Source organism: Vicia villosa, unplaced genomic scaffold, assembly GCF_029867415.1.
Source record: "Vicia villosa cultivar HV-30 ecotype Madison, WI unplaced genomic scaffold, Vvil1.0 ctg.001052F_1_1, whole genome shotgun sequence".
NCBI lineage: Eukaryota > Viridiplantae > Streptophyta > Magnoliopsida > Fabales > Fabaceae > Vicia > Vicia villosa.
In genome coordinates this window covers 383,180-397,620 of record NW_026705460.1, presented here as the reverse complement: position 1 = coordinate 397,620, position 14,441 = coordinate 383,180, and the positions used below count along the sequence as shown (strand labels likewise).

The 14,441-nt window shown below is 38.2% G+C and overlaps 1 protein-coding gene across 1 annotated transcript; it reads left to right on the top strand.

The window, feature by feature from the left end:
* Positions 1–2,722: 2,722 nt before the first annotated feature.
* LOC131632926 (uncharacterized) lies at positions 2,723–3,148 on the top strand. Its single transcript, XM_058903642.1, has one exon. The coding sequence runs from the start codon at positions 2,723–2,725 to the stop codon at positions 3,146–3,148; it is 426 nt and encodes a 141-aa protein (XP_058759625.1).
* Positions 3,149–14,441: the final 11,293 nt, after the last annotated feature.

Below are 14,441 nucleotides of genomic sequence, written 5' to 3'. Positions count from 1 at the left end.
GCTTTCCTTGGTACTTAAAGTAAGGCAGATGGATGCAAAAGTAACGTCTCTTTTACTAATGCTTGCAAATATTGCAGTTCAGTAATATCTAATTTGTAAATTGAATTTGCTACACCAATTACGTGCTCAAGCTCTTGTTTAAATTTTGACATTACAGGTGGATTATGAACTAGTTCCAAAATGGCTCGTTCTATTGTGTAGAAAGTTTCTTCAGTCCCTGCAACAAATAAATCCTCTAACAAAGTAAAAAGAATTATTTTAAATATTTCTTTCAAAATATTATACTATATATTTAATAATAAAAAGTAGGAGATATATAGTAGTAAACTGTTGGAGAGAAAATTAACAGAAACAAATGTTTAATCTTTTTGTTATCCATATTTTGCCTGTTCTCTTAACTTCAATCTTTTGGTAATATAAGAATAAATGATTGGTGACATATTCTTCTTCCACTACCAAATGGTGTTAACTAAAAATTTTGGCATTTAAAACTAATATTCATCCGAAGAAATCTTTTAGGAAAAAACATATTTGGATCATTTCAAATTCTAGGATTTCTTCCCAAGAATCATTCTTTAACTAGAACCTGTGAACCTTTAGGACTAGTATATCCACAAATTTTTAAGTTTATCCTTGCTTTCCTTGGTTGTAAAGGTATAGCAGATGAATGCAAATATAACGTCTCTTTTACTAATGCTTGCAAATATGGGAGTTTAGTAATTTCTAATATATAAATCAAATTTCCTACACCAATTACTTGCTCAAGCTCTTGTTTAACTTTTGACATTATTACATGTGGATTGTGAACTAGTTCAGTCGTAGCTCATTCTATTGTGTAGGAAGTTGTATCAGTCCCCACGACAAATAAATCCTCTAACAAAGTAAAAAGAATTATTTTAAATATTTCTTTCAAAAGATTATAATGTATATTTAATAATAAAAAAAAGAGAGAGATATATAATAGAAACTTATGAATATTCATATGGAATTCATGAATACTTTCATCATCCTTCATCCTTAGATTCTCAAATTTGATGGTGAGCAGTTGAAGTCTTGACATCTTCACTTTGGATGTTCCTTCATGAGTAGTTTTGAGAATTTCCCAGGCATAGCTACTTCACATTTATTCACTAATATAAAGATGTTCTTATCAATTCCATTTAATATGGAATTCAAGGCTTTAGAATTTCCAAGAGCTAGTTCATCCTCTTCTTTATTCTAGTCTTGTTCATGCTTAAGCTCAGAGGTGGGTTATTTATCTGCTCCCACAATGATAGGATGCTTCCACCTTTTCAAGACTGCTTTCCAAGTCCTACTGTCCATGGATTTTAAGAAGGCCACCATGCGTGGTTTCCAGTAAACATAATTGTTTTCATTCAGAATAGGTGGTCTGCTCACAAATCCTCCTTCTTTGTCCATAGTACCAGAAAGTATCTTCCCTAGATCTCACCCATATATAGAGCAGGATGCCTGCTCTAATACCAATTAAAAATTCTGGTATCAGATATGTGATGTCGAAGTGGATGTCACGACACAAATATCTGAGGACTAAACACTATGGAATCAAGATAACAGTAGTAAAATAGAACAGAAGAAAAAAAAACACAAGCAAGTGTTAACCTAGTTCGGTGTACAATAACACCTACTCTGGGGGCTACCAAGCCAAGGATAAGTCCACTAAATAGTATCAATTTGAAGCTAAATAACATCCGGTTTACAACCTCTCACTTAATCACTACCTGTGCTATACTTCTACCTAAGACTCACCTAGGCATGAGGCCCTCCTCAAATCCCTTCAATCACAACCAGTGATAAACAATAAAATTAATCAATTGCAGAAGACACTTTTCAAAGACACATAACCATCTATTGCTTAAAAGCTTAGGGATGATTAACAAAGTACAACTCAACTAAACACAATCCATCTCTAATATTAAAACAATATAAGAGTGGATTATAATTAATAAATAACAAAGGACTCAAAAACCTAAGCACATGTATACATGAAAACACAGAATCCTTAATCCACCCGCCTCGACACAATTAGGATTAGCTAGTCTTTTATAGAGCATCAGCAGCAACGTGCAGACATGGGCTTGGGCCAATCTTCAAATATGGTTTTAAGCTTTCCTTAATTAGTTCCAAAAGATCAGGACAAGATTACTCCAAAGTTATTGGACCAGCAACATGAAAACTCCTCCTAAGTTTACGCATAAATAACACACAAATAGACACCTTATATAAAATTAACCCTAAAACATTAACTAAAGCACAGTTTAGTTTTAGCAAACAATGTTAAGACATCTGCTTTGACATCTTTTAAAATCTACATGGATGATTTTTCTCACATGTCAAGGCATTTTTAATGACATACTCTGATCAGAATGTTTTACCAAAATTGCTGCCAACACAGAACCAACAGATGGGGATGTGAATTCTAAGTTCTTCCATAATATTATGAAAGCAAGGTTTAGAAGGAACAATATCCTTAAGTTGAATACTAATAGAGGTAAACTTATGGAGGTTGTAGATATCAAACTAGAAGTGTTGAATCATTTCAAGAATCTCTTTGACGAATAGGTTCTATTTAGATCGGTGATGGATGGGGTGTTCTTCGATTCATTATCGGATGATGAAAAAAATTTCCTTGAGCCTACGTTTTTGTTAGAAGAGATTAAAGATGTGGTTTGGTTGAGTGATTGTGATAAGAGTTTGGGTCCGGATGGCTTTGCTCTTGGATGTTTTAAAGAAGTGTTGGAATTTTGTGAAAAATGACGTTGTTAAGTTTATGCAAGAGTTTAATGAGCATGGTAGGCTTCCTAAAGCATATAATCCTCAATGTACTGAAGAGTTTAGGCCGAGTTGTTTGGTGGTTTATCTTTATCGACTTATTTCTAAATTGCAAGCTTATAGGTTGAAACTTATGATCGGGAAGTTAGTTTCTTCCTCTCAAATGGAGTTTATTGAAAGTAGACAAATGGTAGATAATGTTTTGGTTCTTAATGAGACGTTAGACATTTCCAAAAGAAACAAGAAGAATTTTTTAGCGATGGAGGTTGACTTTGAGAAGGCTTTCCATTGTGTGTCGTGGGGCTTCCTTAGATATGTGCTCAAGATGATGGGTTTTGGTCAGAAATGGTTGTTTTAGATGGAAGCTTCGTTTTTTTCTAGTTCTTTGTTGATTTTGGTGAACAATAGTCCTACAAAATGATTTTATGGCTTCTAAAGGGCTTAGAAAAGGGGATACCTTATTTCCGTTCCTCTATCTTTTGGTGTCGGAAGGCTAGGCTGGCCTAATGAGAAATGCTTTGAATGCTGGTAGTTTCAAGGGGTTTTCCTTTTAATGAGGATATTCATTTTGAGACGTTGTAAGTTGTGGATGATATGATTTTTATTTGTGATGGGCCGTGGTCTAATTTATGGTGCATTAAATCGATGTTAAGAGGTTTTGAGCTTGCTTCGTGTTTGCGTATCAATTTGAATAAAGGTAAGTTATACATAGTTCATTTGGTTGGTTCTTTGATGCAAGTGGCGTCGACTTTTTTGGCTTTTGAAATAGGAGAGTTGCCTTTACTGTTTCTAGGTATTCCGTTGAGAGCTAACCATAGGTGCAAGGAATTGGTCTTTAGTTCTCTTAAAGTTGAGAAAAAAAGACTAGGTTCTTGGAGTGACAAGCATCTTTCTTTGGGAGGTAAGGTTAAGCTTTTGAATTTAATGTTTAAACTATTCTGATCTATATGCTCTCTTTTTTCATAACTCCAAAAGGCATTTTAGAGGAGATTATTAAGATTCAAAGGGACTTTTATGGGTTAAAGGTGATGGTAAAGGGAAGGTGTGTTGGGTTAGTTGGGAGAGCATTTGTCTGAAAAGGAGGGAGGTTTAGGAGTCAAGAATATTGAGAGTTTCAATTTTCTTTGATTAGTAAGTGGGGGTGGAAAGTTTTGTTGGAGAAGGATGTGTTGTGATCTAATCTTATTCTTTTTAGGTATGATGGTAATATGTTGAATTTAACTGAGGATGAGTTTCTTCGGTACTTGAAGAAGTCATCGCTTTGGTGGAGGGATATGAGGGAGGTTTGTAATATAAAGTTAATGGTCAATTTTGGTTTCACAATAATAGCATTTCTTGCAAGTTGGGGGAGGGGTAGTGTAACGCCCGTATAATTTTAATATTAATTTAATTTTATTATTGAATTAATAATTAGAATTATTAAAGAAATTGTGGAAATAATGAATAAATGAGGTTTGGCTTTTGGGCCATAAGTGGAAATAGAGGAAGAAGGGGGGGTAAATCTGAAAAACCTTTTTCTAATTTTATTATTTCATAAACATTGGAATTGGGAAAAAGAAAGAGCGTGAAAGAAAGAAGTCTGAAGAACGAAGAACGTGAAGGAGAACGATAGAGGGAGAGACCAAGAATCCAGAATTATCTAAGGTAAGGGGGGACTTGTCTGATTATCATCTATTATCGGGTTAGGGGTTGGTAATGCTGAATAGATGTAGAATTCGGATCAATTGAGTCATATGATAGGTTTAGGGATTGTGTCAATTGTATGATATTTGACCCCTGTGTTTGAATCTATGATGTATGTGTTGTTATAATCTCAATTGATGTATATTTGGTGCATTACGAGACGTAATTTGTGTTGTTTGTGCATTCTAATTCTCCATGTTCGCACTGGTATGTGTTGGGGTGTTTGGGATACATGGAATGCTGTTTTTTTCTGCAGATTGGGGTTTTTTAGAATCGCGGTTCGCGCCGCGTACATAGGGGAGGCGCCGCGAACCTGAAGGCAGAAGGTCAGGAAGTCTTGTTGCGTTCAGTATGCGCCGCGAACAGGTGACCGCGCCGCGAAGGCGTTGTTCCGATTCGTTCCGCGCCGCGAACATGTGGCCGCGCCGCGAAGGCGTTGTTTCGATTCGTTCCGCGCCGCGAATGTGTGATGGCGCCGCGTGCTGTTGATGTTTTGTGATATTTTAAGAAAGTTCAAAGAGGCATAACTTTCTAACCGTTGGTTCATTTGATGCGCCGTTTTGGGCTAAATGAACCTTATTAAACGATCTATATGATGATGATTTGACTGGTTTTAGAATGATGATAATATATGTTGCTATTTCTTGATGATGATGATGATTGTAGCAAATATGTGCATGTTTTCGACATGATGATGATAGAATTGTGGTTGAATGATGTTAATATATATGAACATACTAGAATGATGATGATTATTGAGGATGATGATGATAATGATATAAGTATGTTATATATGTTGCATTCATTCATGTGCATTGTTGATACTGTATCCATAAGGGAAGTGTTGGATCAGTGAAGGGCATGATTCCCATTGTGTGGAATCTGTGCTGGCAGGGCCGTATCTGGATGATGATAGATCGGTCATGGGTTATTCCCATTGGATGACGTTGGTACCACATGCATAGTGTCAGTTCATTCATATGCATGATTTATGACATGATTGGAGGTATTCCAGTGTTGTAAATGCTGATGATGCGTTGGTTGTTATTTGTTTTGCTTTGATGGTCTGTTTATGAAACAATTGGGTGAATGATGCAACTGTGACGTGTTATTGCTTTATAACCTTATAACATTTGTTAATTATGACGAGACTCACCCTTACATGTTGTCATTTTCAGACTGAGGATAGCAGCTGTTCGACTCGGTGAGGATTAGCTCATGAGTCAGTGTTTTTAGTTAGCGTCAGGTGTCATGCTCTGGTAGTTGTAACACTGGGAACGTTTGTTTGTAGTTTTGATTGTAACTCTATATTTATCTGTTTTGGTTGAAGTCTGATACATTTAGTAATAATGTAGACTTGATGTGGTATTTTTCCGCTGCGTAGAACATGGTTTGGATAATGAGTTATGATTTTCAGGTGTTCCAATGATGCATGACTTATGTGACGTGTATTTTTGTTATTTATGAATTGTGATACCTCTCTACATGTTACTCTGATTTAATAATTGGTTTAATTGCCGCGGGTTATTTAGAGGGGTGTTACAATAGTGGTATCAGAGCATAGTCGGTCGTTGTGACCAGAGTCTTAGTGTCAGTGTCTGTTTTCCTGTGTATACGACTAATACGAGTTATTTGTCGATGCTTTGTTCTGACTGGATCGTTGTATTTAAGCAGAACAAATGGCTGGAAGAGGAGGAAGAAACGATGATGCTCTTGCTGAGGCTCTGGGCATGATTGCTGGTGTGCTTGGAGGAGGGACTGTAGGAGCAGGGATTGGTGCTGATAGGCAACTGGGGAATTTTCAGAGGAACAATCCTCCATTGTTCAAAGGCACGCACGATCCTGAGGGTGCTCAGAAATGGCTCAAAGAGATCGAGAGGATTTTCCGAGTCATAGATTGTGCTGAGAATCTCAAGGTGAGGTTTGGTACCCACATGTTGTCTGAGGAGGCTGATGACTGGTGGTTGACAACAAAAGCTGAACTGGATGCCGGCGGTACAACGGTTACTTGGGCTATATTCAAAAGGGAGTTTCTGAGGAGGTATTTTCCTGAGGATGTCAGGGGCAGAAAAGAAGTGGAATTTTTGGAGTTGGTTCAAGGTAACATGACTGTACCAGAGTATGCTGCCAAGTTTGTGGAACTGGCAAAGTACTATGTGCACTACAACAACGACGAAGCCAGTGAATTCTCGAAATGTGTCAAGTTTGAGAATGGCCTTCGTGATGAGATCAAACAGGGTATCAGGTACCAGAGGATCCGGAGATTTGTTGATCTGGTGGATTGTAGCAGGATTTTTGAGGAAGATAGCGTCAAGCTGAAGTCATCTCACTCTCGCGAGTTGGTTGACAGAAAGGGGAAGAAGCCTATGGACAGAGGTAAACCATATGGTAGAGGTAAACCTGTGGATTGGAAGAAACCCAGTGGGGGAGATTCCAGTGCTCGTATCAGATGCTACAATTGTGGTGAGATGGGACATCGTAGGAATGAGTGTAAGCTGAACCAGAAGAAGTGCTTCAAGTGTGAGGAAGTGGGTCATGTCGCGGCTGATTGTAAGAAGAGGGTTGTGACTTGTTACAACTGTGGTGAAGAGGGTCACATCAGTCCTAATTGTCCTAAGCCAAAGAAGAACCAATCGGGAGGAAAAGTTTTTGCTTTGACCGGGTCAGAGACTACTCCAGAGGACAGATTGATTAAAGGTACGTGTTTCATTCATGGCACACCTTTAGTTGCGATTATTGATACTGGAGCAACTCATTCTTTTATTTCTTTGGACTGTGCTACGAGGTTAAATCTTGAGATATCTGACATAAATGGAAGTATGATTATTGACACTCCTGCGTCGGGTTCAGTAACTACTTCGTCCGCATGCTTGAATTGTCCGATTGATATTTTTGGTAGAGAATTCGGAATGGACTTAGTGTGCCTTCCGTTGAAAGAACTTGATGTAATCCTGGGAATGAACTGGTTGGAGTTCAACCGTGTTCATATCAACTATTTTGAGAAGACGGTAATCTTTCCTGAAGAGGGTTGTGCTGATAATCTGGAAATGACAGCTAGGCAGGTGAATGAGGCTATCAGAGATGGTGCAACAGTATTTATGTTGTTCGCAATGATGAATGTGAAAGAAAAGGTGGCTAGTAGCGAATTACCTGTGGTGTGTGAATTTCCAGAAGTTTTTCCTGAAGATGTAAATGAATTACCACCGGAAAGAGAAGTGGAGTTTTCTATTGATTTGATTCCGGGAACCAGTCCAGTGTCGATGGCACCGTACCGTATGTCGCCGTCTGAGCTAGCCGAACTGAAGAAGCAGTTAGAAGAATTGCTGGAGAAGAAATTTATTCGTCCTAGTGTTTCTCCGTGGGGTGCGCCTGTGTTACTAGTAAAGAAGAAAGAGGGTTCGATGAGGCTGTGCGTAGATTACAGACAATTGAACAAGGTTACTATCAAGAATCGGTATCCATTGCCGAGGATTGATGATTTGATGGATCAGTTGGTTGGAGCGCGGGTATTTAGTAAAATTGATTTGAGGTCTGGGTATCACCAGATACGTGTGAAAGATGATGACATTCAGAAGACTGCTTTTAGAACAAGGTATGGACATTATGAGTATTCTGTAATGCCGTTTGGAGTTACTAATGCACCTGGTGTTTTTATGGAGTATATGAACAGAATATTTCATCCTTATCTCGACAAGTTTGTGGTGGTATTTATCGACGATATCCTGATATATTCTAAGAATGAGGAAGAACATGCCGAACACCTCAGAACTGTGTTAGAACTGTTGAAGGAGAAGCAACTTTTTGCCAAACTGTCGAAGTGTGAATTCTGGTTAGAAGAAGTTAGTTTTCTTGGACATGTGATTTCTAAGAATGGTATTGCTGTTGATCCTACAAAGATAGAAGCCGTGTCTCAGTGGGAAGCTCCGAAGTCAGTATCAGAGATTCGTAGTTTTCTTGGCCTTGCAGGTTATTACAGGAAGTTTATTGAAGGATTTGCAAAGTTAGCATTGCCGTTAACTAAACTGACCAGGAAGGGACAAGCCTTTATTTGGGATGCAAAGTGTGAAGAAGGATTCCAAGAGCTCAAGAGGAGATTGACTAGTGCTCCTATCTTGATTTTGCCAAGTCCGACAGAATCATTTGTGATTTATTGTGACGCATCACTAATGGGTTTAGGTGGTGTGTTAATGCAAAATCAGCAAGTAGTTGCTTATGCGTCGAGACAACTTAAAGTACATGAGAGGAATTATCCGACTCATGATTTGGAGTTGGCAGCTGTAGTGTTCGTTTTGAAGTTGTGGCGACACTATTTGTATGGTTCAAGATTTGAGGTATTCAGTGATCATAAGAGCCTGAAGTATCTCTTTGACCAGAAAGAGTTGAATATGAGGCAGAGAAGATGGTTAGAATTCCTGAAAGATTATGATTTTGGTTTGAATTACCATCCGGGTAAGGCAAACGTTGTTGTTGATGCATTGAGTAGGAAAACCTTGCATATGTCTATGCTAATGGTGAAGGAATTGGATTTGATTGAACAATTCAGAGACTTGAGTTTGGTATGTGAAGGTACTCCTACTAGTGTCAAATTGGGTATGTTGAAGTTGACTAGTGGCATTCTTGAAGAGATCAGAGAGGGTCAGAAAGATGATGTTGAGTTAATAGATAAGTTGACTTTGATTAATCAAGGCAAGGGTGGTGAATTTAGAATTGATGAAAATGGTATACTGAGGTTTGGTGATCGAGTGTGTGTCCCTGATATTGTTGAACTCCGGAAACGTATTTTAGAAGAAGGACACCGTAGTGGGTTGAGTATTCATCCTGGTGCTACCAAGATGTATCATGATTTGAAAAACTTGTTTTGGTGGCCGAGAATGAAGAAAGAAATTGCCGAGTTTGTGTACTCTTGTTTAATTTGCCAGAAGTCAAAGATTGAGCATCAGAAACCGTCTGGGTTTATGCAACCGATGTTTATCCCTGAGTGGAAGTGGGATAGCATATCAATGGATTTTGTGTCGGGTTTGCCGAGGACTGGCAAGAATTGTGAAGCTATCTGGGTCGTGGTAGACAGGTTGACGAAATCTGCACATTTTATACCGGTGAGGATGGATTATCCGATGGAGAAGCTAGCTCAGTTGTATATCGAGAAGATAGTTAGTCTTCATGGTATTCCTTCAAGTATCGTGTCAGATAGAGATCCGAGGTTTACGTCTAAGTTCTGGGAAGGTTTGCAGAAGGCTTTAGGTACTAAACTGAGGTTGAGTTCTGCTTATCATCCGCAGACGGATGGACAGACGGAGAGGACAATACAGTCGTTAGAAGATTTGTTACGTGCTTGTGTGCTGGAAAAAGGAGGTACTTGGGATAGCTATCTGCCTTTGATCGAGTTTACTTACAACAATAGTTATCATTCGAGTATTGGTATGGCTCCGTTTGAGGCTTTGTATGGTAGGAGATGTAGGACGCCGTTGTGTTGGTATGAATCTGGTGAGAGTGCTGTGATTGGGCCAGAAATTGTACAACAGACTACGGAGAAGATTAAGATGATTCAGGAGAAGATGAGAGCTTCTCAGAGTCGTCAGAAGAGTTACTATGATAAAAGAAGGAAGACACTTGAGTTTCAAGAGGGAGATCATGTGTTTATGAGAGTTACTCCTATGACAGGAATTGGTCGGGCATTGAAGTCAAGGAAGTTGACTCCGCGTTTTATTGGACCGTTCCAAATTTCTGAAAAGGTGGGAGAATTGGCATATCGTGTCGCTTTGCCGCCGATGCTTGCAAACTTGCACGACGTGTTTCATGTGTCTCAATTGAGGAAGTACATTTCAGATCCGTCCCATGTGATCCAAGTAGACGATGTACAGGTAAAAGACAACTTAACGGTTGAAACGTTGCCTGTGAGGATTGAAGATAGAAGACTGAAGCAATTGCGTGGCAAGGAAATAGCTTTAGTCAGAGTAGCTTGGGGAGGACCAGCTGAAGGGAATGTTACCTGGGAGCTAGAGAGCCAGATGAAAGATTCCTATCCGGAGCTCTTTGCTTGAGGTATGTTTTCGAGGACGAAAACTCTTTTAGTGGGGGAGAGTTGTAACGCCCGTATAATTTTAATATTAATTTAATTTTATTATTGAATTAATAATTAGAATTATTAAAGAAATTGTGGAAATAATGAATAAATGAGGTTTGGCTTTTGGGCCATAAGTGGAAATAGAGGAAGAAGGGGGGGTAAATCTGAAAAACCTTTTTCTAATTTTATTATTTCATAAACATTGGAATTGGGAAAAAGAAAGAGCGTGAAAGAAAGAAGTCTGAAGAACGAAGAACGTGAAGGAGAACGATAGAGGGAGAGACCAAGAATCCAGAATTATCTAAGGTAAGGGGGGACTTGTCTGATTATCATCTATTATCGGGTTAGGGGTTGGTAATGCTGAATAGATGTAGAATTCGGATCAATTGAGTCATATGATAGGTTTAGGGATTGTGTCAATTGTATGATATTTGACCCCTGTGTTTGAATCTATGATGTATGTGTTGTTATAATCTCAATTGATGTATATTTGGTGCATTACGAGACGTAATTTGTGTTGTTTGTGCATTCTAATTCTCCATGTTCGCACTGGTATGTGTTGGGGTGTTTGGGATACATGGAATGCTGTTTTTTTCTGCAGATTGGGGTTTTTTAGAATCGCGGTTCGCGCCGCGTACATAGGGGAGGCGCCGCGAACCTGAAGGCAGAAGGTCAGGAAGTCTTGTTGCGTTCAGTATGCGCCGCGAACAGGTGACCGCGCCGCGAAGGCGTTGTTCCGATTCGTTCCGCGCCGCGAACATGTGGCCGCGCCGCGAAGGCGTTGTTTCGATTCGTTCCGCGCCGCGAATGTGTGATGGCGCCGCGTGCTGTTGATGTTTTGTGATATTTTAAGAAAGTTCAAAGAGGCATAACTTTCTAACCGTTGGTTCATTTGATGCGCCGTTTTGGGCTAAATGAACCTTATTAAACGATCTATATGATGATGATTTGACTGGTTTTAGAATGATGATAATATATGTTGCTATTTCTTGATGATGATGATGATTGTAGCAAATATGTGCATGTTTTCGACATGATGATGATAGAATTGTGGTTGAATGATGTTAATATATATGAACATACTAGAATGATGATGATTATTGAGGATGATGATGATAATGATATAAGTATGTTATATATGTTGCATTCATTCATGTGCATTGTTGATACTGTATCCATAAGGGAAGTGTTGGATCAGTGAAGGGCATGATTCCCATTGTGTGGAATCTGTGCTGGCAGGGCCGTATCTGGATGATGATAGATCGGTCATGGGTTATTCCCATTGGATGACGTTGGTACCACATGCATAGTGTCAGTTCATTCATATGCATGATTTATGACATGATTGGAGGTATTCCAGTGTTGTAAATGCTGATGATGCGTTGGTTGTTATTTGTTTTGCTTTGATGGTCTGTTTATGAAACAATTGGGTGAATGATGCAACTGTGACGTGTTATTGCTTTATAACCTTATAACATTTGTTAATTATGACGAGACTCACCCTTACATGTTGTCATTTTCAGACTGAGGATAGCAGCTGTTCGACTCGGTGAGGATTAGCTCATGAGTCAGTGTTTTTAGTTAGCGTCAGGTGTCATGCTCTGGTAGTTGTAACACTGGGAACGTTTGTTTGTAGTTTTGATTGTAACTCTATATTTATCTGTTTTGGTTGAAGTCTGATACATTTAGTAATAATGTAGACTTGATGTGGTATTTTTCCGCTGCGTAGAACATGGTTTGGATAATGAGTTATGATTTTCAGGTGTTCCAATGATGCATGACTTATGTGACGTGTATTTTTGTTATTTATGAATTGTGATACCTCTCTACATGTTACTCTGATTTAATAATTTGTTTAATTGCCGCGGGTTATTTAGAGGGGTGTTACAGGTAGGACCATTAATTTTTGGGATCATTGTTGGTTGAGTGAGACTCCTTTGAATGAACTTTTCCCGTTTGTTTATGAAGCTTATTTTACTTTTATGTTTAAGGTAGCGAATATTGGTTATTGGGTGGACTCGTGTTGGCATTAGGATTTGGGAGTTGATAAGTATACTCTTTTCATAAAGAAGTTGGTGATGGGTGGTAGGTTTTGGTTTCAATTTTGAGGGATGGTAAACCAAATGTTGAGGAGGTTGATAAAGTTGTTTGGTGGAGAAATGATGAGGGCTTTTTGGTGAAAAATAGCTATTCGAGATTATATGATTTAAACTCTTAAAATTTGATGTTGAGTGAGGAGAGTTTATTAGAGTTGAGACGGGTTTGAAAAGCTATTGTTCTGAGCAAAGTGGAGTTGTTTGCTTTGAGGCTTATTTTAATAGCTTACCCACTATAAATGAGTTTTTTAATAGAGATATGAAGCATATGTTGAGTGGTAACTTATGTCCTCTTTGCGATAGGGTAGAAGAATCAGTTCATCATTTGTTTCTAACTTGTAGTAGAATCGGTATGGTGTGGAGGAATTTGATGAGATGGTTTGTCAACGGTACAATAAGCGGGACTGTGGAGATCGGTATGCTGGTGGATGATCCGAAAGTTCATCGGGAGATTCAGCTCAAAGATAGGTTATGTTGTCTCATAAATCCTTCTCTTTTTGCTTTCTTTTGGCTGTTAGGTTGTTGGTGTGTGTGAATTAGTAGAAACAAAGTTGTTTTTAATTATTGTGTTTGGAATCATGTAGATATTTTGTCTTTAACTAAATCGCTTGGTTGAGATTGAATTTCCATTTTATCGAAAGGCGGATTTAATTTAGTTAAGAAAGTTTGGAATTCTAATCTAGAAAAATATGTTGGAGTCTAATTATTTTGTTGTTGAGGTTTGTTTTCTCTCTCTCTCTCTCTCTCTCTCTCTCTCTCTCTCTCTCTCTCTCTCTCTCTCTCTCTCTCTCTCTCTCTCTCTCTCTCTCTCTTATTTATTGATTTTTTCGTGTGTTGGATTTAGCACCCCTCGTGCATGGGCGGAGCTACAGCTCAGCGAGCCCGGGCACGCGCCCGAGCTCAACCCCTCCTTTCGTTGTATACTCCCCACCTAATAGTCGATATTTAGACAACATCATGGGCAAAATTATTAATTTTTAGATAAAATTAAAGGCAAAATTAGTAAAACCAGCGTGTGAAATTTTTAGAGAAAATTAAGGGCAAAATTAGTATAAACGGGGTGTAAAATTAGTAAAAACATGATGTAAATTTTTTGCCCAGGCTCCATAAAATTTCTGGCTCCGCCACTCGTGCTTTGTTAATGCCATTGCTTATTAAAAAAAGGCTTAAATAGTCTTTTAGTCTCTATAAGTTAGCGTGTTTTTGTTTTTCGTCCCTGTATTTTTATTTTTGAGAATAAAGTCTTCAAATGTTAAATTTCATTTGATTTTAGTCCCTAAAGTGAAAATCTGCAGGTTTTTATTCCTGCGGATTTTCTTTTGAATTTTCCTGTGGATTTCAATTTTAAGGACGAAAACTAAAAGAATTGTAACATTCAAGGACCATTTCAAAAAAAAAATACAGAGACGAAAATAAAAAATACGCCAACTTACAGGGGCCAAATGACTATTTAAGCCTTAAAAAAAATATTACCCAATGTGAATCTAAGTCATTGATATATACTCATATCTCTTAGTCGAATTCAATAGTCAAAACATGTGCATGGAAATGTCATGACATGTGCATGGAAATGTCATGGCAGGCTTGCTACCTTAATTTATAAATATTAAACATTCTACTAATTAACAAGTCAAGCAAGACAATATTTTGACTATAAGAGTATAAAAATATGGGTCACCCCATTTATTAATAATGACATGCAGAATTAATGTATGGTAAAATATTGTGTGACTAGCTCGTGTGTTTGCTAAAAACAAATTTAGAATCAAATTAAGTGGCACCATGTATAGTCAAAAAGGAAGGGACTG